Source organism: Epinephelus fuscoguttatus, linkage group LG1 (assembly GCF_011397635.1).
Source record: "Epinephelus fuscoguttatus linkage group LG1, E.fuscoguttatus.final_Chr_v1".
Lineage (NCBI taxonomy): Eukaryota > Metazoa > Chordata > Actinopteri > Perciformes > Serranidae > Epinephelus > Epinephelus fuscoguttatus.
The window spans coordinates 6,014,998-6,040,915 of record NC_064752.1 but is presented as its reverse complement, the minus strand read 5'-3'; the positions used below and the strand labels follow the sequence as shown (position 1 = coordinate 6,040,915).

General features: G+C 41.4%; 3 protein-coding genes across 21 annotated transcripts in view; all 3 read left to right on the top strand.

Moving 5' to 3' along the window:
* Window positions 1-3,298: 3,298 nt before the first annotated feature.
* Window positions 3,299-24,883, top strand: LOC125897254 (rano class II histocompatibility antigen, A beta chain-like). Of its 4 annotated transcripts, none has more exons than XM_049590445.1 (4): window positions 3,299-3,482; window positions 6,864-7,145; window positions 8,020-8,295; window positions 8,528-8,721. In XM_049590445.1, the coding sequence occupies exons 1-4, from the start codon at window positions 3,371-3,373 to the stop codon at window positions 8,647-8,649; spliced, it is 792 nt and encodes a 263-aa protein (XP_049446402.1). In that variant the 5' UTR covers window positions 3,299-3,370; the 3' UTR covers window positions 8,650-8,721. The 4 variants fall into 4 exon arrangements, with proteins under 4 accessions (XP_049446402.1, XP_049446419.1, XP_049446428.1 ...); XM_049590462.1 differs by lacking the exons at window positions 8,020-8,295; window positions 8,528-8,721 and adding exons at window positions 23,610-23,885; window positions 24,118-24,883 and having other exon boundaries at window positions 3,300-3,482; XM_049590471.1 differs by lacking the exon at window positions 8,528-8,721 and adding an exon at window positions 24,118-24,883 and having other exon boundaries at window positions 3,303-3,482.
* On the top strand, window positions 8,731-13,318 carry LOC125897117 (rano class II histocompatibility antigen, A beta chain-like). Its single transcript, XM_049590201.1, has 4 exons — window positions 8,731-9,696; window positions 11,741-12,031; window positions 12,166-12,441; window positions 12,674-13,318. Exons 1-4 carry the CDS (start codon window positions 9,471-9,473, stop codon window positions 12,793-12,795), a joined length of 915 nt encoding a protein of 304 aa, XP_049446158.1. The 5' UTR covers window positions 8,731-9,470; the 3' UTR covers window positions 12,796-13,318.
* LOC125897175 (rano class II histocompatibility antigen, A beta chain-like) overlaps window positions 9,636-25,918 on the top strand; it is a 35,485-nt gene continuing 19,202 nt past the window's right edge. For 3 of the 16 annotated variants that reach the window (XM_049590426.1, XM_049590343.1, XM_049590332.1), the window contains exon 1: window positions 20,787-20,912. In XM_049590426.1, the coding sequence (XP_049446383.1) occupies window positions 20,804-20,912 (109 nt within the window). In that variant the 5' untranslated portion in view covers window positions 20,787-20,803. Of the gene's footprint in view, window positions 9,671-14,173; window positions 14,468-20,786; window positions 20,913-24,985; window positions 25,109-25,918 lie in introns of those variants that run through there. The other 13 variants (XM_049590399.1, XM_049590410.1, XM_049590433.1 and 10 more) reach the window with 13 other exon arrangements.

The following is a 25,918-nucleotide window of genomic DNA, read 5'->3' as shown; positions in this document are numbered from 1 at the left end:
AGAGGAAGAAAATCATCATTATTATAGAATATTACTAGCATTACATCCATCCATCCATTTTCATTCACTTATCCAGGGTCGGGTCGCGGGGGCAGCAGACCAAGCAAAGCACCCCAGATGTCCTTCTCCCCAGTGACACTTTCCACCTCCTCCTGGGGGATCCCAAGGTGTTCCCAGCCCAGTTGAGATATGTAATCCCTCCAGTGTGTTCTGGGTCTGCCCCGAGGCCTCCTACCAGTGCCCGAAACACCTCAACTGACCTCTTTCGATGTGAAGGAGCAGTGGATCTACTCCGAGCTCCTCACCCTATCTCTAAGGCTGAGCCCAGCCACCCCACTGAGGAAACTCATTTTAGCCGCTTGTATCCACGATCTTACTCTTTTGGTCACTACCCTGAGCTCATGACCATAGGTGAGGGTGTGGATGTAGATGAACCAGTTTTGCCTTCCGGCTCAGCTCCCTCTTCACCACAATGAACCGGCGCAGAGCCTGCATCACTGCAGAAGCCGCACCAAATTGCCGATCCATCTCACACTCCATTCTACCCTCACTCATGAACAAGACCCCAAGATACTTGAATTCCCTCGCTTGAAACAATAACTTTCCCCCAATTCAGAGGGGGCAATCCACTAGTTTCCGGCAGAGAACCATGGCATCAGAATTGGAGGCACTGACTCTCATCCCGACTGCTTCACACTCGGCTGCAAACCGCCCCAGTGCATACTGGAGGTCACTGTGTGATGAAGCCAACAGAACATCATCTGCGAAAAGTAGAGATGCAATTCTGACGTCCCCATACCGGACACCTCCCCCGCTTCCCGGCTGCTCCTGCGCGAGATCCCATCCATGAAAATCACGAACAGGATCAGTGACAAAGGACAACTACTACTTACTAGTATTACTTAAAATATTTAAGCAATAGCACACGAGAGGGAGTGCTGTTGTACTGTATATTTTCAGCACTCGGCCTGCGGCCTCATTCCTACAACTGAATAGCAGTATGATATTCAGTTCAGCAGCACAACCTCTCATGTGATATTGCTTTCATACAACAGTTCTACAAGTGCCATTTATTAACAGTAAAAAGCGACAACAGGTCTTGATTTGTTGGTTTATCAAATGATTCATTTAGCTCCGCCATCACAAATATATCCCCATCTAGACTGGGACTGACCTGTTGCCAAGCAACACATAAACATCCCAAGAGTGACTGACCCCTGAGGTAGAACAAGAACTGAAGTCTTTGATTAGGGCGCCACCTGGTGTCTCTTTAATATAATGCACTCCAGTCCAGAGACAAGACAGACTTACTTTAATGAGACTAATATTTAGCCACCTTATACCCACATCTCTGAATGAAGAGCTGCGTTTCCATGGTAACAATCAATAGGACATCCTAAACACTGAATCACAAGGTTTACAAAAAAAAATTCAGGTTTGATTAGAGGAAGCAGTGGGAGTGGGATGGAGAGAATTGTGAATGGATGCCCACAAAGAAAGTCTTCCTGACTGAACTTTCGCTGAGCTTCATTTCTCTGCCTGGTAATGATTGTTGTTGCTAGAGTGACGTAGAGGTGATTCGGTCTTTAATGGACGATAACTGAACGAGTTCTAGTATCTCTTCAACTCTCAGAGCTGTGTAGAGGGAAGGTTTATAAGACTGAAAACAGCTGGGAACATGTACAAGTGACAGAAAATGCCAGCAAATGTCTGACTTCCCTCACACTGTGCAGACTGCCTGCAGACTCATTGAGAGATTACTTTGAAAATTCAAGCTTTGAGCTGAATGTCTCACCTCCTCGCCTGGTCATCTGTGTTGATGCCGAATTATCTGCATCTGCAAACACACACAAGGAAGGCGAGACAGCGATCTCTGACCAAACATGTGGATGGCACATTTTGACATGATGATGACGCTGATTCACCTCCTCTAGCTATCTGAGCTTCCTCTGGAGCTTAAAGCATTGTTTCAAAAGTAACAAGGAGAAAAGGAAAAGAGCAAAACTGAACTTGTGAGTGATGAAGTCATAGACACGAGAGGACTGACAGGAAAGAGAAACCAGCGAAAGCACGTGAACACACATGAACGCAGTGCCCATGTCTCACGGTCTCGTGCAAGCGCACATGTGAGCGCAGTGTACAGAGAGGCAGTTAGAGCTACAAGCTACAGTGAGGCTAAAAACAGAGTTCAGATGACGTTTTTCCAAACAACTTTTTATGTCAGGGCTTCAGGACACTTGGATCACTGCGGACAAGCAGTATGGAGATATTTTGTGGTTTCAATTCTGTGTTTTTGGACGCTCATGGTGGCTGGTGAGATGTGAGTCTAAGGACTTTGAAACCAGGAGGTTCCAGTTAGCAAATCCTGAGAGACAAAGCCCAGAATAAACAGGGTGGTGTCTCTGTTGGAAAGCACGGCAGTGACACCCAGTGGATTAAAACAAGAATGGAACATTTAAGAGAACCTGTTGCTTCACCCAGGAACTGTGTAGCATGAGAGGAGTGGATACAGTTCTCCCTGTAGACTTCAGAATATTTCCTCATTTGTGGAGTTAATTGTTGCAGCAGCTTTGGTGTAGCGGCTAATTATCTGACAAGTTAAGCTTCATGTTGCAGCCAGTTTGTGTCTCTCTGCAGCTGCATAATTGAAATGATTCTACCATTATTCACTTTCAGTGTGGCCTAAATGTCCATATTTTGAACTTTGTGATAATTCAACATATTATTAAACATTATAATTATTGCTGGGTTTGATGTGTCTTTAGAAGAAACTTTGGACTGACAGAGGGATTTGTTCTTATTGATTTCAAATTGCAACTATTTACTAGTTGCATGAGTACACCATTATCTGTATCTGTATTTGTATCTGTTCAACCAGCTAAATGATCTGTATCCCTGTCTGTACTCAGAGTGGGCAGAGTTCAAACAGGAAATGGTTGGAACTTAAACAGGAAATGGGTGTGACTTAATCATTAGTTATTAGCCTGAAATTGATATGGGTCGATCAGAATTTGCTATATTTACATGTTTTTTAGATTTATTTTCAGCAAACGCAGCTGTGAGTGTACCACATGGAAAAAGCTCTTTTCAAACCTTCCTGTGTGGACAAGGCATGAAACTGATTTTTATCAGTGTCGTTATTCATGTTGTGTCTTCGTCTTTTCTATGAGTTGATACCGATCTGAAAACACAGTTGAGTCATTTGTCTGTGAGGGGATCTGAAAAAAAGTCTGAGGAATGTTACTTTCATTTTCTGGGCGCTGTTTGGTTTCATGTACTTGTAAGGAGAAAAGGTTGGACTGTACAGTAGGTTTTTAAAGGATCATGTTCAGTAGTTTCAGTAACTGTAGTCAAAAGGAAAGAATCACTCATGAACTGCACAGCGCTGGTCGAGAATCCACAACACTCTGGTCTGACTGTCTTCAACATGAAATGTTTCACGTTCCTGCTCTTTCTGTATCTTTTCTCTCGATCTGTGGTCGGTGAGTAATTCTACTGTTGTCCATTATTTGATGTTTTAGGGCCACACAGCATGTTGGGGTTAAAATATTGACATTGGTATCTCTGAGGCAGTTTTTATACACTTTACCCTATACATTTCAGTGATCTGAATGAGGAACTTGAACTTCATAGCAGCTCTTTGTTCTGCTGGTGCGGTGCCCATGGTCACAGACACGCATAACGAAATTTGTCTTGGGTTGTCATTACTCTGACTGTTTTAAATGCCATTTACTTTTTTTTTTTTAAAGTCTGTCTTAAAACAATATCAGGTGCCCATAAAAACTTGGAGACAGGTTTTGCCTCGTGCAATTATTCCTTCTGTCTGTACAAAATATCATGGCAGTCCATTACAATAGTTACTGAGATGTTTCAGTCTGAATCAAAGTGGTGGGCCGACAGGAAGAACAATATCTTGCCAATATCTTGTAATCCGTAAAAGCTTAAACTATTTGATGAGAAGGAGTTTGGGAAATGAGGAAAAACTTGAGTCACACTTTGATTTTTATACTACTTAAGCAATCTGAGAACAAATACCACTTCACAAACAGACCTTCTTTCATGACTACCCCAATTCTCCAAAATCCTAGAAAAGCTTTTCAGTAACTGGCTGGAAAAATTCATAGACAAACACAAATTACTCACTGCAAGTCAACATGGATTCAGATCAAACAGAGCAACATCACTGGCATTAATAGATTAATTTGAGGAAATCACAGATTCACCAGACCAAAACCTGTATTCAGTTGGAATATTCATAGACATAAATAAAAAGGCTTTTAACACAATTAACCATGATATATTATTCAATAAACTAGAACGGTATGGCACCAGGGGAAAGCGTTAGATTGTGTGAGGAGTTATTTGTCTAACAGAAAGCAGTTTGTTCAACATGTCTGGACATTACTTGTGGTGTCCCCCAGGGGTCAGTGTTGGGCCCTAAATTGTTTATTCTTTACATCAATGATTTATGCAACATATCAAAAGCGATAGTATTTTCTGATGATAATAATTTTTTTTTTCTTTTTTTGCTCTGGCAGTGATTTGCATGTTTTAATGCAGGTGATCAAGTCAGAATTGATTAAATTGAAAATATGGTTTGATAGAAATAAATGATCATTAAACCTGAACAAAACAGGACTGATACTTTTTGGGAACTGCAGAACTAATACATGGATAAATATTCATTTGGATGGGTTTACTATTGAAAGAGTTGATGAAATTGAATTCCTTGGGGTGACAGTTGACAATCAATTCTATTGGAAATCACATATTGAGCACGTACACACCAAAGTATCAAAAAGTTAAATAAGCAAAGCAGGTCCTGGATCACAAGTCACTCCACATTCTGTACTGTTCACCAGTTCATCCATATCTAAATTACTACAAAACAGTATAAAACACACAAACTAACACAAAAAGCTAATTTAAAAAGGTGTGTTTTGAGCATGGTCTTGAATGTTGGGAGGTGTGTCCAGATACAAATGGGTTTGGGTAGTGAGTTCCAGAGGGAGGGGGCAGTGATGAAGAAGGCCCTGTCCCCCCAGGTTCAGTTCTTGGTCCATGCAGGTAGTAAGAGGAGATCTCCTTCGGATGAGTGGAGGTCACGGGAGGGGGTGTGGTGTAGGAGGGGGCCTGGTTGTTGATTGCTTTGTGTGTGAGGAGGAGGATTTTGAACTGTATGTGATGTGTGATGGGGAGCCAGTGTAGGTTTTGGAGGATGGGGGTGATGTGGTCTCGGGAGTGGGTGTGGGTGAGCAGGCGGGCAGCAGAGCTCTTGATGTATTGAAGTTTAGTGAGGAGTTTGAATGATGAGCCGTACAGCATGCTATTGCAATAGTCCAGTCTGGATGTGATAAATGCATGGATGAGGGTTTCTGCAGCAGAGAAGGTGAGTGAGGGGCGGAGACGCACAATGTTCTTGAGGTGGAAGAAGGCACTCCTGGTGCTGTGATTGATGTGGGTCAAACCTTAGCTGGCTGTTGAAGATGATTCCTAGGTTGCGGGTGTATGGTGAGGGAAACAGAGTGCAGTTATCGAAGGTGAGGCAGAGGTTGTGGGTGGCTTTGGTGCGGGATGTGGGGTCAATGATGATTATGTCCAATTTGTCACTGTTCAGTTGGAGATAGTTTGTTTGCATCCATGATTTTATTTCAGTGAGATAGTTGGTGAGTGTGGAGTGGGTGGTGTTGGTGATGGCTTTGGTGGAGATGTACAGTTGGATGTCGTCGGCGTAGCAGTGGAACTGGAGGCTGTGACGACGGATGATCTTGCCAAGGGGGAGCATGTAGAGGATGAAGACGAGGGGAACAAGCACAGACCCCTGGGGGACACCTTGGGACAGGGGAGAGGTGGAGGAGGTGCAGTTGTTTATACTGGAACTGGTGTCGGTTGGTGAGGTAGGAGTGAATCCAGGAGAGTGCTGTACCGGTGATGTGGAGAGATGATTCCAGTCAGGAGAGCAGGATTGATTGATGGTGTCGAAAGGCTGCTGCGAGGTCAAGGAGGATGAGAATGTTGAGGTGTCCGGAGTCTAAGGAGAGGAGGAGGTCGTTGGTGACTTTCAGGAGGGCTGTTTCAGTGCTATGTTTTGAACCGAAACCAGATTGGAAAGATTCAAACAGGTTATTGGAGGTGAGGTGGGTTCTGAGTTGTGAGGCGACAACACGTTCCAGGATTTTTGACAGGAAGGGGAGATTGGAGATGGGGCGGAAGTTACTTGGATTGTCAGGGTTTAAACCAGGTTTTTTGATGACTGGTGTGATGGCAGCCAGTTTGAAGGTTTGGGGGACAGAACCAGAGCTGAGGGAGGCATTAATAATACCAGTAATGAGTGGGGAGATGGCAGGGAGGCAGTACTTAATGAGTTTGGATGGTATGCGATCCAGGGTGCAGGTGGAGGTTTTCATTCCGGTCATGATGGTTGTTAACTGTGCTGGGGATACTGGAGAGAAGTGGGACAGGGCCTGAATGGTGATGGGTGGTGAGGCAGGTGGGGAGATGGGAGAGATCCTGGAGGTGTTGAGGTTACTGTAGATGGTGTTTATTTGTGTGTGGAAGTATGTTAAGAAGGACTGGCACTTTTCAGTGGTGAATGATGAGGAGGTGTTGTCATGTGGTTTGAGGAGGGAGTTCATGGTGGAGAACAGAGCCTTGGGGTTGTTGGAGCCAGAGTGGATGAGGTGAGAGTAGTGGGTGGACCTGGCAGCATTGAGTGCATCTTTTGAAACAAACTGCTACTAACCGACTAAAGCAAAGTTTGTTCATGCCATCATTAATACTGATGGACCTACTGTATCTGCACATTAAAAACTCTCATTATTTAGGATTAAGAAAAGAGTAAGTCTTGTGCCTTCTCCTTTCAGATTGTGCTGCTGATGGAAAGGGATACTTTGTGTACGCCGACTTCTGGTGTGCCAGGTACTCCAGAGAGCCGGAGCAGGTGGAGTTTCTCATCGACTATTATTTCAATGAAGAGTTTACGATGCAGTACAACAGCACAGTCGGGAACTGGACAGGCTTTACTCCAGCTGGATTAATCTTTACTCAAACATTTAATAAAAACCTTCGGGGGAGGATATTGGAAAGGAAGCTGATATGTGTCGACAGTACTGATTCATTATTGAATGCAGTGGAGGAGAACATGGGTGAGTGATATGTGTGTCTCTTTAAATCATACACAAACAGAACTGCAAATATATAATTTTGTGGTTTAAGACAATCTGTGCTATTTCTTGATAAAATGCCAGGCTTGGCAAGCATGGTGGTACCAAACCTGGCAACCTCACTGTCACGACACCAAGATATAAAGTGCAGATCCATCCACCTTTTTTTCTATGGATTTTCAGTTTGTACATTAAAATCTGAGTGAAAATGCAAATTTTTGTTTTGGACAAAATCTTGACTGGCTCTCGTTTAATTATGTCACAACATTGTGCCCTTTTCTGCAGTGGAACCTGAGCCTGCAGAATCAGCACTGGGCTATGAAGCCCATTTGATATGGTGGCCAAACTGTGGAATTACAACTTCCAGGTCCGTCACGTGATGTCATGGGGCCAAAATATACTGTTTTCTGCAGACTTACATTGTGAACGTGATGTCTGTTAATCAGTGGATACATTTTTTGAGCAACACAACCCCCACGAAATGACTAGATTTAAGTCATTCGGTCCAAATAACATTTCAAAAGTCTAGATGAGCCGCACAATTAAATCATTTATCCCCATTCAAGTTAGCAAAGCGCTAAACTGGAAGTTAGCCTCTGGGCTGGTGAAAGTCTCAAGTATTATCATGCTCAGTGCATCCATGGGAGCAAAAGGAGCAAAGACATTTGTTACTCAGTTGTTAATTTGATGATTCCATCATATAAATCTTTGACTGAAATGCCCAACAACCACAAAATACTGATGAAACATGTCAGAAATGTTCAAAGTAAACACTCCTCAAACAGTAGACACACATGCTGTTGGCTCAAAGATGGCGGCCATCTTTCAGTAAAAACTCTTCACCTTCTGATTTCAGCTGAACCCAACATCACTCTTACAGAGACCACCACCTCCAGTCACGACACCATGCTGGTGTGCAGCGCTTACGATTTCTACCCCAAACATATCAAGGTGACATGGCACCGCAACGGACAGGAAGTGACTTCAGGCGTGACCTCAACTGAGGTGATGACAAACGGAGACTGGACCTACCATGTCCACTCTTTCCTGGAGTTCACACCTGGCCGACAGGACAGGGTCAGCTGTGTGGTGGAGCACATCAGCCTCAGGGAGCCCAAGATTTCTGACTGGGGTGAGGATGGAGCTGAGATTTTATTTTTGATTGGATCAGATGAGCAAACTCAAAGGAACTCCTCAACCTGGACCCTATTCATCCAAGCTGAAAAATACCAGAGTTCCCCTTTAACTTGTTCTGGAACAATACAGCTTCCTTTTTATGATCAGTACAGCATTATTTTGTCATTAACAGGCATTGTGTATTCTGCACATATATAACAGATTTTTCTCTTGTCATTTTGTTGCAGACTCTTCCTTTAATCAGTCCGAGAGGAGCTTCGTGATTGGTGGAGTTTGTGCTCTGCTGTTGGGAGCAGTGATTCTGTCCTCAGGACTGATCCACTATAGGAGAAGACGCTCTGTAATCTGATAGAAAACCTGTTAAATCAGCCAGTCCTTCTGGATATTTCCAACCTGGACCTCCTTAGGTTTACTCACATGACCTGTCGTTCAAAAGCTACACTCTGCGTGGTGTCATTAATGCTGACCATTTCAAGGTACAACCACCACAGCAGACTCAATAAACACGTCTGTCAGACAAAAACAAATAAATAACCCGTAGGTTTACCCTGTCTACACGTCAACACTGACAACAGACTTCTCTCTTAACAGAGTTTTACAAATGATTCATTTTCAACAACCTAAAACGCAGGGTTATAGGTTCTTCAGGGTTTACATCCTGAAAAAGGCTGTTAGTGCAGCTACACGTGGGTTGTATCCCAGCTCCATTTTTAATATGTAGGCTAACTGTGTTTTACATTTCATCATGAAATAGCCATCCGAATGAATGAATGCTTATTACATTTTTTGCTAGAGGAGTGCCTTGGATTTTTTTCTTTTTTGTATTTTTGGGTCCCCTGCCAAAGAGCACCCTCATCACAGTTGTTCTGACTTCTGAGCACTCTGGACTTCTCTTCTCTGAACCTAAAATGCAGTTTGCGTGTGAATGTACCGCATGGAAAAAGATATTATTAAACCTTTCCAAGTGGACAAGGCCTTATACTGATTTTTATCTGTGTCTTAATACATGATGTGTCTTTGTCATTTCTATGAGTTAATAATGGTTTCTGCTTTGGAATGAAAGAAAACTTAAACACTGACAATAGGAAAAGAGAAAGAAAGCTGAAAAACAAAAAGGAGTCAGGCGTCTGTGGGGGGTTTGAAAAAAGGAAAAGAGGAGTCAGCTGAGGAATGATACTTGCGTTTTATGGGCAGTGTTTGGTTTCATGTTGGACTGTACAGTTTGTTTTTAAAGGATCATGTTCAGTAGTTTCAGTAACTGTAGTCAAAAGGAAAGAATCACTCATGCACTGCACAGCGCTGGTCGAGAATCCACAACACTCTGGGCTGACTGTCTTCAACATGAAATGTTTCACGTTCCTGCTGTTTGTGTATCTTTTCTCTCGATCTGTGGTCGGTGAGTAATTCTACTGTTGTCCATTATTTGATGTTTTAGGGCCACACAGCATGTTGAGGTTAAAATTTTGACATTGGTATCCCTGAAAGTCAAATGTTTTTAGATAGATGATGTGCAACCTGAAAATTGAGAATAGCATTTCGTGAAAAAACACAACTGCTATTTTAACACAGCGAATATTTTAATAACCCTTTTTATATAACACAAGACGTAAACATAAGTAAAAATATGTTTTAAACCTGGTAACTGTACCTGTTAATCAAGTCTATTGTTGATTTCCTTTTTGAAAATACCATATCAACCAAGGTTGGGCCAAGTTTTGGAGGGCTTTGAAGGTGAGCAGAAGGTTTTTGTTGTCAATCTGGTACTGAACAGGGAGCCAGTGTAGCTGGATGAGAATGGAGGTGATGTGGTCGGATGATTTGGTGCAGGTAATGATCCCGGCAGATGAGTTTTGAACGATTTGAATTCTGTTAATGAGTTTGGTGGGAAGGCCAGAGAGAACTGCCTTGCAGTCGTCAATACAGGATGTAACAACTGTGTGGACCAAGACTTCAGCGCTGGACTGGGACAGTGATGGGTGGAGTCTGGAAATGCTGCCAAGGTGGAACAAAGCTGTCCAGGTAATGTTTTTCATGTGGAGTTCAAATGAAAGAGTGCTGTCCAGAATGACACAGAGAGTCTTGACCTAGCTGGAGAAGGGTACAGGGAAGTTATCAATGATGATGTGTGGGACTTGGGTGCTTTGGAGTCTGGATAGGGTGTTTTTGGAGCCAATGAGCAGGGCCTCAGTTTTGCTGCTGTTGAGTTTCAGAAAGTTCCTGCTCATCCCACTCTTGATGTCCCCAAGGCAGGTGGTGAGGGAGGTGGGAGAAAGGGCAGTGGATGGTTTAGATGAGATGTAGACCTTTGTGCCATCTGCGTAGCAACGGAAATGAACACCATGGTAACGGAGGATTGTGCCCAGGGAATAAGGTAGATGATGATTAAAAGTTGATCCAATACTGAACCCTGGGGGACACCCAGTGAAACAGCAGAACACCTCGACTTGTGTTTACTTAGTTGAACGAACTATAGTCTGTCAGTGAGACAGGATGTGAGCCAGGACAGTGCAACACCAACTGCCAGAGCATACAAAAGTGACTTCATAAAAAAGAGTGCTGGTAGTGGCCGTGCAGAGGTACACTATGAAGGGTAACCTGAACACACGCCACCAGTTCTATGCAGCAGATTAGCTCGCAGGAAGGCACCGTGCATCCCGATGTGGCTGCCTCCATGATGGCGTATAATCCACGGTAGCAGTTTGGTACCCAGGGAGAGGAGGCAAAGTAACAGCAGATGGTTGCGATCTAGCTTGCAAAGCAGGCACACCAGAACAAAGTATGCAGCCAAAGCAAGCACAGCAGAGAGGTTCAATCGGGCCGGGGAGATTAGGCACATGCCGCCGGGTCCGAACAGCAGGTTGTCAGGCAGGCAAGCGCTGTGCACCACAGTGGGGCTGCCTCCATGTTGATGGATTAAAAATATGAATGTATCTGTAATGCAGACATTCTGTTGTGGCTTCCCACAATTTTGGCCCCCTTTATCCCTTCATCCCAGCTGCAGCATTACGGTTATAAAGTCACAAAAGTCATAGAGTTACTCCAGTAGAACAGTAGACGTCAATGTCCTGGCAGATTCAGGGTGTCTAATTTCCCCTTTTTTATTTTTGCATATATTTCAATGATCTGAATGAGGAAAGCTCGTTGACATTTTTTTAAGTCTGTCTTAAAACAATATCAGTGTAATTATTCCTTCTGCCTGTACAAAATATCATGGCAGTCCATTACAATAGTTACTGAGATGTTTCAGTCTGAATCAAAGTGGTGGACTGACAGGAAGAACAATATCTTGCCAATATCTTGTAATCTGATAGGTAAAAGCTTAAACTATTTGATGAAAAGGAATTCAGGAAATGAGGAATGCTGTCATTAATACTGATGGACCTACTGTACCTGCACATTTAGTGTTTAAAAAAGAGTAAGTCTGTGCCTTCACCTTTCAGATTGTGCTGCTGATGGAAAGGGATACTTCATGTACGTCGACTTCTGGTGTGCCTGGTACACCAGAGAGCCGGAGCAGGTGGAGTATCTGATCGACTATTATTTTAATGAAGAGTTTATGATGCAGTACAACAGCACAGTCGGGAACTGGACAGGCTTTACTCCAGCTGGATTAATCTTTGCATCAAAGTTTAATAAAGACAAGCACAATGTAGTGGGGAGGAAATCAGAGAGGCGGCTGATATGTGTCAACCATATTGGTTTGTTACTGAATGTAACGGAGGAGAACATGGGTGAGTGATGTCTGTGTCTCTTTAAATCATATACACTCACTTTTCACCAAGATATAAAGTGCAGATCCATCCACCTTGTTGGCTCAAAGATGGCGGCCATCTTTCAGTAAAAACTCTTCACCTTCTGATTTCAGCTGAACCCAACATCACTCTTACAGAGACCACCACCTCCAGTCACGACACCATGCTGGTGTGCAGCGCTTACGATTTCTACCCCAAACATATCAGGGTGACATGGCACCGCAATGGACAGGAAGTGACTTCAGGCGTGACTTTAACCGAGGTGATGACAAACGGAGACTGGACCTACCATGTCCACTCTTTCCTGGAGTTCACACCTGGCCGACAGGACAGGGTCAGCTGTGTGGTGGAGCACATCAGCCTCAGGGAGCCCAAGATTTCTGACTGGGGTGAGGATGGAGCTGAGATTTTATTTTTGATTGGATCAGATGAGCAAACTCAAAGGAACTCCTCAACCTGGACCCTATTCATCCAAGCTGAAAAATACCAGAGTTCCCCTTTAACTTGTTCTGGAACAATACAGCTTCCTTTTTATGATCAGTACAGCATTATTTTGTCATTAACAGGCATTGTGTATTCTGCACATATATAACAGATTTTTCTCTTGTCATTTTGTTGCAGACTCTTCCTTTAATCAGTCCGAGAGGAGCTTCGTGATTGGTGGAGTTGTTGCTCTGCTGTTGGGAGCAGTGATTCTGTCCTCAGGACTGATCCACTATAGGAGGAGACGCTCTGTAATCTGATAGAAAACCTGTTAAATCAGCCAGTCCTTCTGGATATTTCCAGCCTGGACCTCCTTAGGTTTACTCACATGACCTGTCGTTCAAAAGCACTCCTGTCAGACAAAAACAAATAAATAAACAGTTACAACTCATCTATGAAGCGTTATCATAAGCCACAGATCCATATTATCCAGACCAAGCTTCATTTCACACAGCTTCGTTTTCCTCTCTCACACTGCTAATAGTCCTGACGATCTAAATCCAGCAAAATGTTTAGTCCAAACACGTTATTACATCCATAGATATCCACAAAGTGCTGCTGCATTGTTTCAAACGTTTTATCTTACAGGCAGCCAGTGGAGAGATTTCAGTCTAGTTTTTGCTGAGTTGTCCAGATATTTCAGTCTGGACCAAACCAGTGTGGCTGAAAACTCCCAGTTTGAGCTCCCAGCAGCCCTCCAGTGTTGTTACTTTGCAATGCATAAGTAGTTTAACTTTAAAGTTATAACTGGACAGATTGTAGATGCTAACGTATATTTGAGACAGTGACAGTTTGTAAAATTAATAATTATTTGTTTAGTTAATCAATAAATATTCCTATTATTACTATACGACTGGTCATCAGTTACTTGAAGACGTTGTCATCTCATCAGTGTGACTTCTGGCAGCTGTCAATCAACTGTATATCTGTCATCTGTTTGCGTCTCAGTTGATGTGACGTATCATCCGCTGCGCATAGAATTGACCTTTCTCTAAGCTCCGCCCATTTGTGATGGTCCAACAAGCTGTCAGACTAAGCATGGAGCCCACACTGTAACTAACTGCACAGTAGCTAGCTGGCTAACCCTACACTTTTCAGGGTTTGATTTTGGTTTTGGAACAGGGAAGAAACGTATATCTTTTTCCAACCTCTCCAGGTAACCAGTATCATTAATACACGACGTGCCCCAGGCACAACATTTAGCTCCAAATCCACAAAACCAGCCTGAATATGCCTGAATGCCTGATGCTACCTTATGATTGGCCAGACTATGCAAAGGGTCAGTTGTGGGTCAGAATAGTCAGTAAAGCATGCTGGCTTACATACTGCAAATCGGACCAGATGTAGTAGAACATCCTGGTATTTTTGACATACTATATATGTACTGGGACATACTAAATGTTTTCCTGGCGTACTATATAGTATGGTAGTATGGGTGCTGGAACACACAGTAGGTTTACCCTGTCTACACAAGGTTCATTTTCAACAACCTAAAATACAGCTTGTGTGTGATGTACCACATGGAAAAAGCTATTTTCAAACCTTCCAGAGTGGACAAGGCGTTAAACTGACTCTTATCAGTGTCTTTATTTATTGTTGTGTTGTTGAACTAAACACTGACATTAAGAAAAGAGGAAGAGAAAGGTAGCTGGCAGACACATGACGCAACACAGTTGTGCCGTGTCTGTGGGGAATGATGTTTAATTTTCTGGGCGGTGTTTGGTTTTATGTAATTTGTAGGAGAAAATGTTGGACTGCACAGTACTACAGGATCATGTTCAGTAGTTTCAGTAACTGCGGTCAAAAGGAAAGAATCACTCATGCACTGCACAGCGCTGGTCGAGAATCCACAACACTCTGGTCTGACTGTCTTCAACATGAAATGTTTCACGTTCCTGCTGTTTGTGTATCTTTTCTCTCGGTCTGTGGTCGGTGAGTAATTCTACTGTTGTCCATTATTTGATGTTTTAGGGCCACACAGCATGTTGAGGTTAAGATATTTCAACATACATATAAAACATTTCAGTGATCTGAATGAGGAACTTGACTTCATAGCAGCTCTTTGTTCTGCTGGTGCGGTACCCGTGGTCACAGACACACATTAACAAAATTTGTCTTGGGTTATCATTACTCTGACTGTTTTAAAGCCCATTTACATTTTTTAAGTCTGTTTTTAAATAATATTAGGTGCCCATAAAAACTTGGAGACAGGTTTTGCCTCGTGCAATTATTCCTTCTGTCTGTACAAAATATCATGGCAGTCCATTACAATAGTTACTGAGATGTTTCAGTCTGAATCAAAGTGGTGGGCCGACAGGAAGAACAATATCTTGCCAATAACTTGTAATCTGATAGGTAAAAGCTTAAACTATTTGATGAGGAAGAGTTTGGGAAAACTTTTTTTTAAACTAGAAAAGCAATCTGAGAACAAATACCACTTCACAAACAGACCTTCTTTCATGACTACCTCAATTTTCCAAAATCCTAGAAAAGCTTTTCAGTAACTGGCTGGAAAAATTCATAGACAAACACAAATTACTCACTGCAAGTCAACATGGATTCAGATCAAACAGAGCAACATCACTGGCATTAATGGATTAATTTGAGGAAATCACAGATTCACCAGACCAAAACCTGTATTCAGTTGGAATATTCATAGACATAAATAAAAAGGCTTTTAACACAATTAACCATGATATATTATTCAATAAACTAGAACGGTATGGCACCAGGGGAAAGCGTTAGATTGTGTGAGGAGTTATTTGTCTAACAGAAAGCAGTTTGTTCAACATGTCTGGACATTACTTGTGGTGTCCCCCAGGGGTCAGTGTTGGGCCCCTAATTGTTTACTCTTTCATCAATGATTTATGCAACATATCAAAAGCAATAAAATTTGATGATGATACAATTTTTTTTCTTTTTTTGCTCTGGCACTGATTTGCATGTTTTAATGCAGGCGATCAAGTCAGAATTGATTAAATTGAAAATATGGTTTGATAGAAATAAATGATCATTAAACCTGAACAAAACAGGACTGATACTTTTTGGGAACTGCAGAACTAATCTATGGATAAATATTCATTTGGATGGGTTTACTATTGAAAGAGTTAATAAAATCAAATTCCTTGGGGTGACAGTTGACGATCAAATCTATTGGAAATCACATATTAAGCATGTACAAACCAAAGTGTCAAAAACTATTGCAATGTTGAATAAGCAAAGCAGGTCCTGGATCACAAGTCACTCCACATTCTGTACTGTTCACCATCTAAATTGCTGTGCAGATGTTTGGGGCAACAACTACCGAAGTACAATTCATCCATTACTTATTTTGCAAAAGAAGACCATTCGGATCATTCATGGGGTGGGATATAGGGATCATACAAACTCATTATTCTCACAGTCAGAACTCTTAAAAATTGAAAGATCATGTGGAATTACAGACAGCACAAATAATATTTAAAGCAAAAGAACAATGTACTACCAGGAAATCTTGAAAAAAGTATTCATTGAAAGGCAAGGGGGTTATAATTTAAAGAGGAAATTAAATTTCAAGACCCTGTCTGTGCATATGACAAGAACAAGTTTTTGTATTTCAATCTGTGGGTTGAAACTATCGAATCTTTTGAATGTGGAGCTCAAGAAATGTCCAAACATAAACCAGTTTAAAAAGAGATGATTTTCACAAGGTACAAGAATGAAGAAGGTGTTTACTCTTTATTTATTCATTTATTTATTTATTACCATCAGTTTTATGCATGTATGTGTAAGTGTGAGTATGCATATTTACATAGCTTGTGTATATGTGGGTGTATGTCAATAGTTTGTGTATATATTCCTAGTTTGACAAAGCAAAACAAATATGTAATGATTGGATCAGGACATAAAGATGAGATTATTTTTTGAATAATGTGTACACACATATATGTATATATGTATGAATATATACATATGAATTTTTATGTTCTAAGTATTTTTGTAATTATTTTATATCTTGCTGTAAGACAAATATGATTGGTAATTAATTTAATATGTTAGAAAAGGTCTAGAAGAATTATTTACTGTACAGCTATATTGTGATGGGGAGCTGCATGATTGACTATTACAATATAAGTTTATACTTACTCCCACACCTTTTGGGACATATTAATAAAAGCATTATATGTTGTTTTCATGCTTCCTTTAGTAATCTGTTTTTTATTTCTGTCTACCACTGTATGATTATTTTGTTTTATTTGATACTTACATGTTTGAAATAAACTGCAACTACCTAACTAACTTAAGCAAAGTGTGTGCATGCCATCAACTGATGGATCTACTGTATCTGCACATTAAAAAGTCTTGTGCCTTCTCCTTTCAGATTGTGCTGCTGATGGAAAGGGATACTTTGTTCATATCGACTCCTGGTGTGCCTTGTACTCCCCAGATCCGGAGAAGGTGGAGTATCTGATCGACTTTTATTTGAATGATGAGTTTACCATGCAGTACAACAGCACAGTCGGGAACTGGACAGGCTTTACTCCAGCTGGATTAATCTTAACTCTGATATTTAATGAAGAACACCCTCAGGGGAGGATGATGGAGAGGCAGGTGCTATGTGTCAACCATGTTGATTTCTTATTGAGTACAACGGAGTTGAACATGGGTGAGTGATATTTGTGAAACAAACAGAACTGCAAAAACATCATCTTGTGGTTTAAGCCAATCTGTGCTATTTCTTGATAAAATGCCAGGCTTGACAAGCATGGTGGTACCAAACCTGGCAACCTCACTGTCACGACACCAAGATATAAAGTGCAGATCCATCCACCATTTTTCTGTGGATTTTCAATTTGTACATTAAAATCTGAGTGAAAATGCAATTTGTTTTTTTTTTTTTTAGAAAATCTTAACTGGCTCTTATTTAATTACGTCACAACATTGTGCCCTTTTCTGCAGTGGAACTTGAGCCTGCAGAATCAGCACTGGGCTATGAAGCCCATTTGACATTGTGGCCAAACTATGGAATTACAACTTCCAGGTCCGTCACGTGATGTCATGGGGCCAAATTATACTGTTTTCTGCAGACTTACATTGTGAACGTGATGTCTGTTAATCAGTGGATACATTTTTTGAGCAACACAACCCCCACGAAATGACTAGATTTAAGTCATTCGGTCCGAATAACATTTCAAAAGTCTAGAAGAGCTGCACAATTAAATCATTTATCCCCATTCAAGTTAGCAAAGCGCTAAACTGGAAGTTAGCCTCTGGGTTGGTGAAAGTCTCAAGTATTATCATGCTCAGTGCATCCATGGGAGCAAAAGGAGCAAAGACATTTGTTACTCAGTTGTTAATTTGATGATTCCATCATATAAATCTTTAACTGAAATGCCCAACAACCACAAAATACTGATGAAACATGTCAGAAATGTTCAAAGTAAACACTCCTCAAACAGTAGACACACATGCTGTTGACTCAAAGATGGCGGCCATCTTTCAGTAAAAACTCTTGACCTTCTGATTTCAGCTGAACCCAACATCACTCTTACAGAGACCACCACCTCCAGTCACGACACCATGCTGGTGTGCAGCGCTTACGATTTCTACCCCAAACATATCAGGGTGACATGGCACAGCAACGAACAGGAAGTGACTTCAGGCGTGACTTTAACCGAGGTGATGACAAACGGAGACTGGACCTACCATGTCCACTCTTTCCTGGAGTTCACACCTGGCCGACAGGACAGGGTCAGCTGTGTGGTGGAGCACATCAGCCTCAGGGAGCCCAAGATTTCTGACTGGGGTGAGGATGGAGCTGAGATTTTATTTTTGATTGGATCAGATGAGCAAACTCAAAAGAACTCCTCAACCTGGACCCTATTCATCCAAGCTGAAAAATACCAGAGTTCCCCTTTAACTTGTTCTGGAACAATACAGCTTCCTTTTTATGATCAGTACAGCATTATTTTGTCATTAACAGGCATTGTGTATTCTGCACATATATAACAGATTTTTCTCTTGTCATTTTGTTGCAGACTCTTCCTTTAATCAGTCCGAGAGGAGCTTCGTGATTGGTGGAGTTGTTGCTCTGCTGTTGGGAGCAGTGATTCTGTCCTCAGGACTGATCCACTATAGGAGGAGACGCTCTGTAATCTGATAGAAAACCTGTTAAATCAGCCAGTCCTTCTGGATATTTCCAGCCTGGACCTCCTTAGGTTTACTCACATGACCTGTCGTTCAAAAGCACTCCTGTCAGACAAAAACAAATAATTCAACAGTTACAACTCATCTATGAAGCGTTATCATAAGCCACAGATCCATATTATCCAGACCAAGCTTCATTTCACACAGCTTCGTTTTCCTCTCTCACACTGCTAATAGTCCTGACGATCTAAATCCAGCAAATGTTTAGTCCACACACGTTATTACATCCATAAATATCCACAAAGTGCTGCTGCATTGTTTCAAACGTTCATATTACCCCTTATATGATCCATAATTTCTCCTGTTCTACATGTAAACAAATTGACTGATGTATCTTAAAATGGAGGCGAGCTCCTGACCTTTCCATTGACACCTCAGCTGAGCCAATAGGAGCTTCCATTGCTATTGCTTTGGCCTTGATAGCCAACCAGAGCCTGAGCTGAAGGGACACATTTCCTGTAGTTTCGAGGTATTTATAGAGCCAGCGATCGGCCCACCTCACCTGAGACTTATGGGTCTTGTAGTCAATGACACTCTGAAGCTCCACAGGAGTTTTAACCCCTTAGTGTCATCTATAAATGTACAGAAATGATAAACAAACGGCTCCTGTGCTGCCTTAAAAACAGTCTTTCTCATCAATTTAGATTTTCTATTAGTGTTTATCACTTACAGTGATTCTGACTGTTGGGGAAAAAACCTCAGTGTCAACTTTCATATGAGACCTGCATGTACATGTTCTAAAACAGGGACAGCTTTCAGTTTGCTTTGGGTATGCCTTGGAGACGTGTTTTAGGTGAATCTAGGTGAATGTTACAGGATGTGTATATTACATTAAACTCTCTATCTTACAGGCAGCCAGTGGAGAGATTTCAGTCTAGTTTTTGCTGAGTTGTCCAGATATTTCAGTCTGGACCAAACCAGTGTGGCTGAAAACTCCCAGTTTGAGCTCCCAGCAGCCCTCCAGTGTTGTTACTTTGCAATGCATAAGTAGTTTAACTTTAAAGTTATAACTGGACAGATTGTAGATGCTAACGTATATTTGAGACAGTGACAGTTTGTAAAATTAATAATTATTTGTTGACTGAATCAATAAATATTCCTATTATTACTGTTCGACTGGTCATCAGTTACTTGAATGCGTTGTCATTTGTCATTGTGACCTCTGGCAGCTTTCAATCAACTGTCTATCTGTCATCTGTTTGCGTCTCAGTTGATGTGACGTATCATCCGCTGCGCCCCTTTGTGATGGTCCGACAAGCTGTCAGAGTAAGCATGGAGCCCACACTGTAACTAACTGCACAGTAGCTAGCTGGCTAACCCTACACTTTTCAGGGTTTGATTTTGGTTTTGGAACAGGGAAGAAACGTATATCTTTTTCCAACCTCTCCAGGTAACCAGTATCATTAATACACGACGTGCCCCAGGCACAACATTTAGCTCCAAATCCACAAAACCAGCCTGAATATGCCTGAATGCCTGATGCTACCTTATGATTGGCCAGACTATGCAAAGGGTCAGTTGTGGGTCAGAATAGTCAGTAAAGCATGCTGGCTTACATACTGCAAATCGGACCAGATGTAGTAGAACATCCTGGTATTTTTGACATACTATATATGTACTGGGACATACTAAATGTTTTCCTGGCGTACTATATAGTATGGTAGTATGGGTGCTGGAACACACAGTAGGTTTACCCTGTCTACACATCAACACTGAAAACAGACTTAAACCTTCATCCTGGATGGAGTTTTACAAAAGATTTATTGTCAACAACCTAAAACACAGCTTGTGTGTGATGTACCACATGGAAAAAGCTATTTTCAAACCTTCCAGAGTGGACAAGGCGTTAAACTGACTTTTATCAGTGTCTTTCTTTATTGTTGTGTTGTTGTCTTTTCTATGAGTTGATACTGATCTCTGCTTTTGAATGAAAGAAAACTGAACTAAATTAACTGACATTAAGAAAAGAGGAAGAGAAAGGCAGACACGTCTGTGAGGGGAATGATGTTTAATTTTCTGGGCGGTGTTTGGTTTTATGTAATTTTTAGGAGCAAATGTTGGACTGCACAGTACTACAGGATCATGTTCAGTAGTTTGGTCGAGAATCCACAACACTCTGGTCTGACTGTCTTCAACATGAAATGTTTCACGTTCCTGCTGTTTGTGTATCTTTTCTCTCGGTCTGTGGTCGGTGAGTAATTCTACTGTTGTCCATTATTTGATGTTTTAGGGCCACACAGCATGTCGGGGTTAAAATATTGACATTGGTATCCCTGAAAGTCAAATGGTTTTAGATAGACCATGTGCATCCTGATTGTCTAAGGCAGTTTTTATTCGCAGTTAACACAATGTGATTCACAGAATAATCACTTATGTTCTATAAAACTGACAGGACACAAGACAACTGCTATTCTGGTACAGGGAATATTTTACTAACGTTTATTTATTTCACACAAGACAACTTAACTATTAATTGGATGTGCTAAGGAGTTGTGGATATAGCCTACCAATATAAGCACGCAGAGTACAAATCAACAAAAAATCATGCACATTGTGGAATTAGAGGGACCACCAACAACAACCATCTTTGAACAACACATTTTTATTTTAATTTTGCTGGGCTCCACAGTCATCGAGGCAACCCTGGATATAGCAGCACCTAAGAGAGAGAGAGAGAGAGAGAGAGAGAGAGAGAGAGAGAGAGAGAGAGAGAGATTTCACGGGCCATAATACACACACTGAGCAATACAAAAGAACGACAGCTCACTGTCCATAACAGCACCCAGTGACACAGTCACTTGGTTGTCACTTGGTCCTGAAACGGCCCTCACTAACGCAACACAACAACACTATCGACTATGCCCGAGTATAATAAAAATTAATCCCTGTACTGCGCCTATGGCAGGCTAATATATTGTTACTCACCACTACACGTCTTTACAGTAGAACGTGCGTCTGTTATTGTGATTGCTGGCAAAGGCAGCGATGATTTTATCTGCGTCCAGATCTTTGGTCCTCCTGGTGTTTATGGTCAAGTATGCCAGGTTATTGTTGCACATATGGCTACTGCTGTTCCTCAGGTATGTCTTCAAAGGCAGGAGGCAAGAGGTGCTGCACTCGGGCAGGACCTACTGTAAATAATGTATTATCAGGCACCCCATAATACATTATTTACGATATGTTCGCTAATTGATGCATTAGCCTATTCATAGATAGCCTATTAATAATATGACCACCAGATAATGTCACACAATAGAACAAAAACAAAATCAATTTTATTAGCATTTCATGGGGGTGCTACGGGGGTGCTGTGGGCTTCTTTGGGGGTGCTGAAGCACCTCCAAGCTCCCCCCCAGCACCGCCTATGTTCTTGGCAGCTTTCTGCTCTGCTGGTGTGGTGCTTGTGGTCACAGAGACACATTAATAAAAACAATATCAGGTGCCCTTAAAAACTTGGAGACAGGTTTTGTGGGCCGACAGGAAGAACAACATCTTGCCAATATCTTGTAATCTTTGTTCATGCCGTCATTAAGTAAGTCTTGTGCCTTCTCCTTTCAGATTGTGCTGCTGATGGAAAGGGATACTTTGTGTCTGTCAATTCCTGGTGTGCCTGGTACACCAGAGAGCCGGAGCAGGTGGAGTTTCTGATCGACTGGTATTTTAATGAACAGTTTACGATGCGGTACAACAGCACAGTCGGGAACTGGACAGGCTTTACTCCAGTTGGATTAATCTTTGCATCGATGTATAATGAAAACATATATGAAGTTCAGCAGAAGATATTAGAGAGGCAGATATGTGTCGACAATACTGATTTGTTATTTACTGGACTGGATTTGAACATGGGTGAGTGATATGTGTGTCTCTTTAAATCATACACAAACAGAACTGCAAAAACATCATCTCGTGGTTTAAGAGTAGCTGTGCTATTTCTTGATAAAATGCCAGGCTTGACAAGCATGGTGGTACCAAACCTGGCAACCTCACTGTCACGACACCAAGATATAAAGTGCAGATCCATCCACCTTTTCAATTTGTACATTGAAATCTGAGTGAAATGCAAATTTTTTTCCCCGAAATCTTTAAATATCTCAAAAAAGTTCACACGCTCTGTTTGCCACAGAGCTTTTCTGCAGTGATCCAAAAGCCAGAGGAAAAATCCCATTGGCTTTTGGCGAGGGAACCAGGGCAACACTAACCATGACGTACAGGAAAAGGTCATCCCAGGAGCACTGTATTGTTTTCCTTTGTTTGTGATTTAACTGGCTCTCTTTCAATTACGTCACAACATTGTGCCCTTTTCTGCAGTGGAACCTGAGCCTGCAGAATCAGCACTGGGCTATGAAGCCCATTTGACATCGTGGCCAAACTATGGAATTACAACTTCCAGGTCTGTCATGTGATGTCATGGAGTCAAGAAATGCTTTTTCAATAGACTTACATTGTGAACAAGATGTTTGTAAATCAGTGGATACATTTTTTTGAGCATCACAATCACCACAAAATAACTTGTTTTACGATTGGGATTTGATTCATTCAGTCTGATAACATTTCATAATACTAGAAGAGCTGTACAGTTAAATCATTTATCCCCATTCAAGTTAGCAAAGTGCCAAACCGGAAGTTAGCCTCTGGGCTGGTGAAAGTCTCAAGTATTATCATGCTCAGTGCATCCATGGGAGCAAAAGGAGCAAAGACATTTGTTACTCAGTTGTTAATTTGATGATTCCATCATATAAATCTTTGACTGAAATGCCCAACAACCACAAAATACTGATGAAACATGTCAGAAATGTTCAAAGTAAACACTCAAACAGTAGACACACATGCTGATGGCTCAAAGATGGCGGCCATCTTTCAGTAAAAACTCTTCACCTTCTGATTTCAGCTGAACCCAACATCACTCTTACAGAGACCACCACCTCCAGTCACGACACCATGCTGGTGTGCAGCGCTTACGATTTCTACCCCAAACATATCAGGGTGACATGGCACCGCAACGGACAGGAAGTGACTTCAGGCGTGACTTTAACCGAGGTGATGACAAACGGAGACTGGACCTACCATGTCCACTCTTTCCTGGAGTTCACACCTGGCCGACAGGACAGGGTCAGCTGTGTGGTGGAGCACATCAGCCTCAGGGAGCCCAAGATTTCTGACTGGGGTGAGGATGGAGCTGAGATTTTATTTTTGATTGGATCAGATGAGCAAACTCAAAGGAACTCCTCAACCTGGACCCTATTCATCCAAGCTGAAAAATACCAGAGTTCCCCTTTAACTTGTTCTGGAACAATACAGCTTCCTTTTTATGATCAGTACAGCATTATTTTGTCATTAACAGGCATTGTGTATTCTGCACATATATAACAGATTTTTCTCTTGTCATTTTGTTGCAGACTCTTCCTTTAATCAGTCCGAGAGGAGCTTCGTGATTGGTGGAGTTGTTGCTCTGCTGTTGGGAGCAGTGATTCTGTCCTCAGGACTGATCCACTATAGGAGGAGACGCTCTGTAATCTGATAGAAAACCTGTTAAATCAGCCAGTCCTTCTGGATATTTCCAACCTGGACCTAATTTTACTCTCATTGGAAAAATAATAAACCCATACAACTTTATTTACATCACACATTTTATACAAAAACATGCAACAGAATGTGAGGTGAGAGTGATTCAAGCAGTATCACATCAGTGTCTTCTCTTTTCTATGAGTTGATGATCTTTGATCTTTCAAATGAAAGAAAACTTTAAAATAAACACTGACATTAAGAAAAGAGAAAGAAAGCTGACAAACTAAAACACAGTTGAATCAGGCGTCTGTGAGGGGCTTGAAAAAAGGAAGAGAGGAGTCAGCTGAGGAATGATACTTTAGTTTTCTGGGCGGTGTTTAGTTTCAGCTTCATGTGAGAAGTCTGACATGTTTTCAGGATCCAAACTTTTTGAACTCGTTCATAAAAGTTGTGACTTACTATGAAATGACCAGAGTTTGTATTCACTGACACTCTGAACTCAACAAAGACTCTCTATGAATGCCTCAACAACACAATAAAAAAGTTTTAAAGAGTGGATGCTGTTGTAAAAACAAATGAAACACATTGATGCATTTATGAAGAATGTTTCAGAATGATGTTGTTGTAGATGTTTATAAAAATGTATTTCATATTGCACATTGGTGGTTAATAAATCTAATATTTTGGAGAAAAGGTTGGAACGAACAGTACTTTTTAAAGGACCATGTTCAGTAGTTTCAGTAACTGTAGTCAAAAGGAAAGAATCACTGAGGAACTGCACAGCGCTGGTCGAGAATCCACAACACTCTGGTCTAACTGTCTTCAACATGAAATGTTTCACGTTCCTGCTGTTTGTGTATCTTTTCTCTCGGTCTGTGGTCGGTGAGTAATTCTACTGTTGTCCATTATTTGATGTTTTAGGGCCACACAGCATGTCGGGGTTAAAATATTGACATTGGTATCCCTGAAAGTCAAATGGTTTTAGATAGACCATGTGCATCCTGATTGTCTGAAGCAGTTTTTATTCGCAGTTAACACAATGTGATTCACAGAATAATCACTTATGTTCTATAAAACTGACAGGACACAAGACAACTGCTATTCTGGTACAGGGAATATTTTAATAACGTTTATTTATCTCACACAAGACAAATTCAATTTTAAAATCTATCTTGGTAACTTTATCTGTTTTGTCTTTTGGCTGCTAATACTTGTGTTCCTCTAATTATGAATAAAAATATGAATGTGGTGCAGTAGTTGTGTTGTGGCTTGTTACCATTTTGGCCCCGTTTATCCCTTCATCCCTGCTGCAGCATTACGGTCGTAAAGTCACAAAAGTCATTTAGAAACTCTAGTAGAATAGTAGACGTCAGTGTCCTGGCAGATTCGAAACGTATCATTTCCCCCTTTTCATCTTTGCATGCATTTCAGTGATCTGAATGAGGAAGTTAAAGTTCATAGCCAGCGGCAGCCAATTTTTACTGGAGGTGCTGGGGGGGGGGGCTTAACTATTAATTGGATGTGCTAAGGAGTTGTGGATATAGCCTACCAATATAAGCACGCAGAGTCCAAATCAACAAAAAATCATGCACATTGTGGAATTAGAGGGACCACCAACAACAACCATCTTTGAACAACACATTTTTATTTTAATTTTGCTGGGCTCCACAGTCATCGAGGCAACCCTGGATA

What these genes read in the sequence shown, in the direction of transcription:
- LOC125897254 (XM_049590462.1), top strand. Translation starts at nt 3,371, where the DNA reads ATGAACTGCACAGCGCTGGTCGAGAATCCACAACACTCTGGTCTGACT. An exon ending in TTTCTCTCGATCTGTGGTCG is followed by an intron (nt 3,483 to 6,863) that starts GTGAGTAATTCT and finishes TTCTCCTTTCAG; the next exon opens with ATTGTGCTGCTGATGGAAAG. An exon ending in GCCCAAGATTTCTGACTGGG is followed by an intron (nt 23,886 to 24,117) that starts GTGAGGATGGAG and finishes ATTTTGTTGCAG; the next exon opens with ACTCTTCCTTTAATCAGTCC.
- LOC125897117 (XM_049590201.1), top strand. Translation starts at nt 9,471, where the DNA reads ATGATACTTGCGTTTTATGGGCAGTGTTTGGTTTCATGTTGGACTGTA. An exon ending in TGTAACGGAGGAGAACATGG is followed by an intron (nt 12,032 to 12,165) that starts GTGAGTGATGTC and finishes TTCTGATTTCAG; the next exon opens with CTGAACCCAACATCACTCTT. An exon ending in GCCCAAGATTTCTGACTGGG is followed by an intron (nt 12,442 to 12,673) that starts GTGAGGATGGAG and finishes ATTTTGTTGCAG; the next exon opens with ACTCTTCCTTTAATCAGTCC.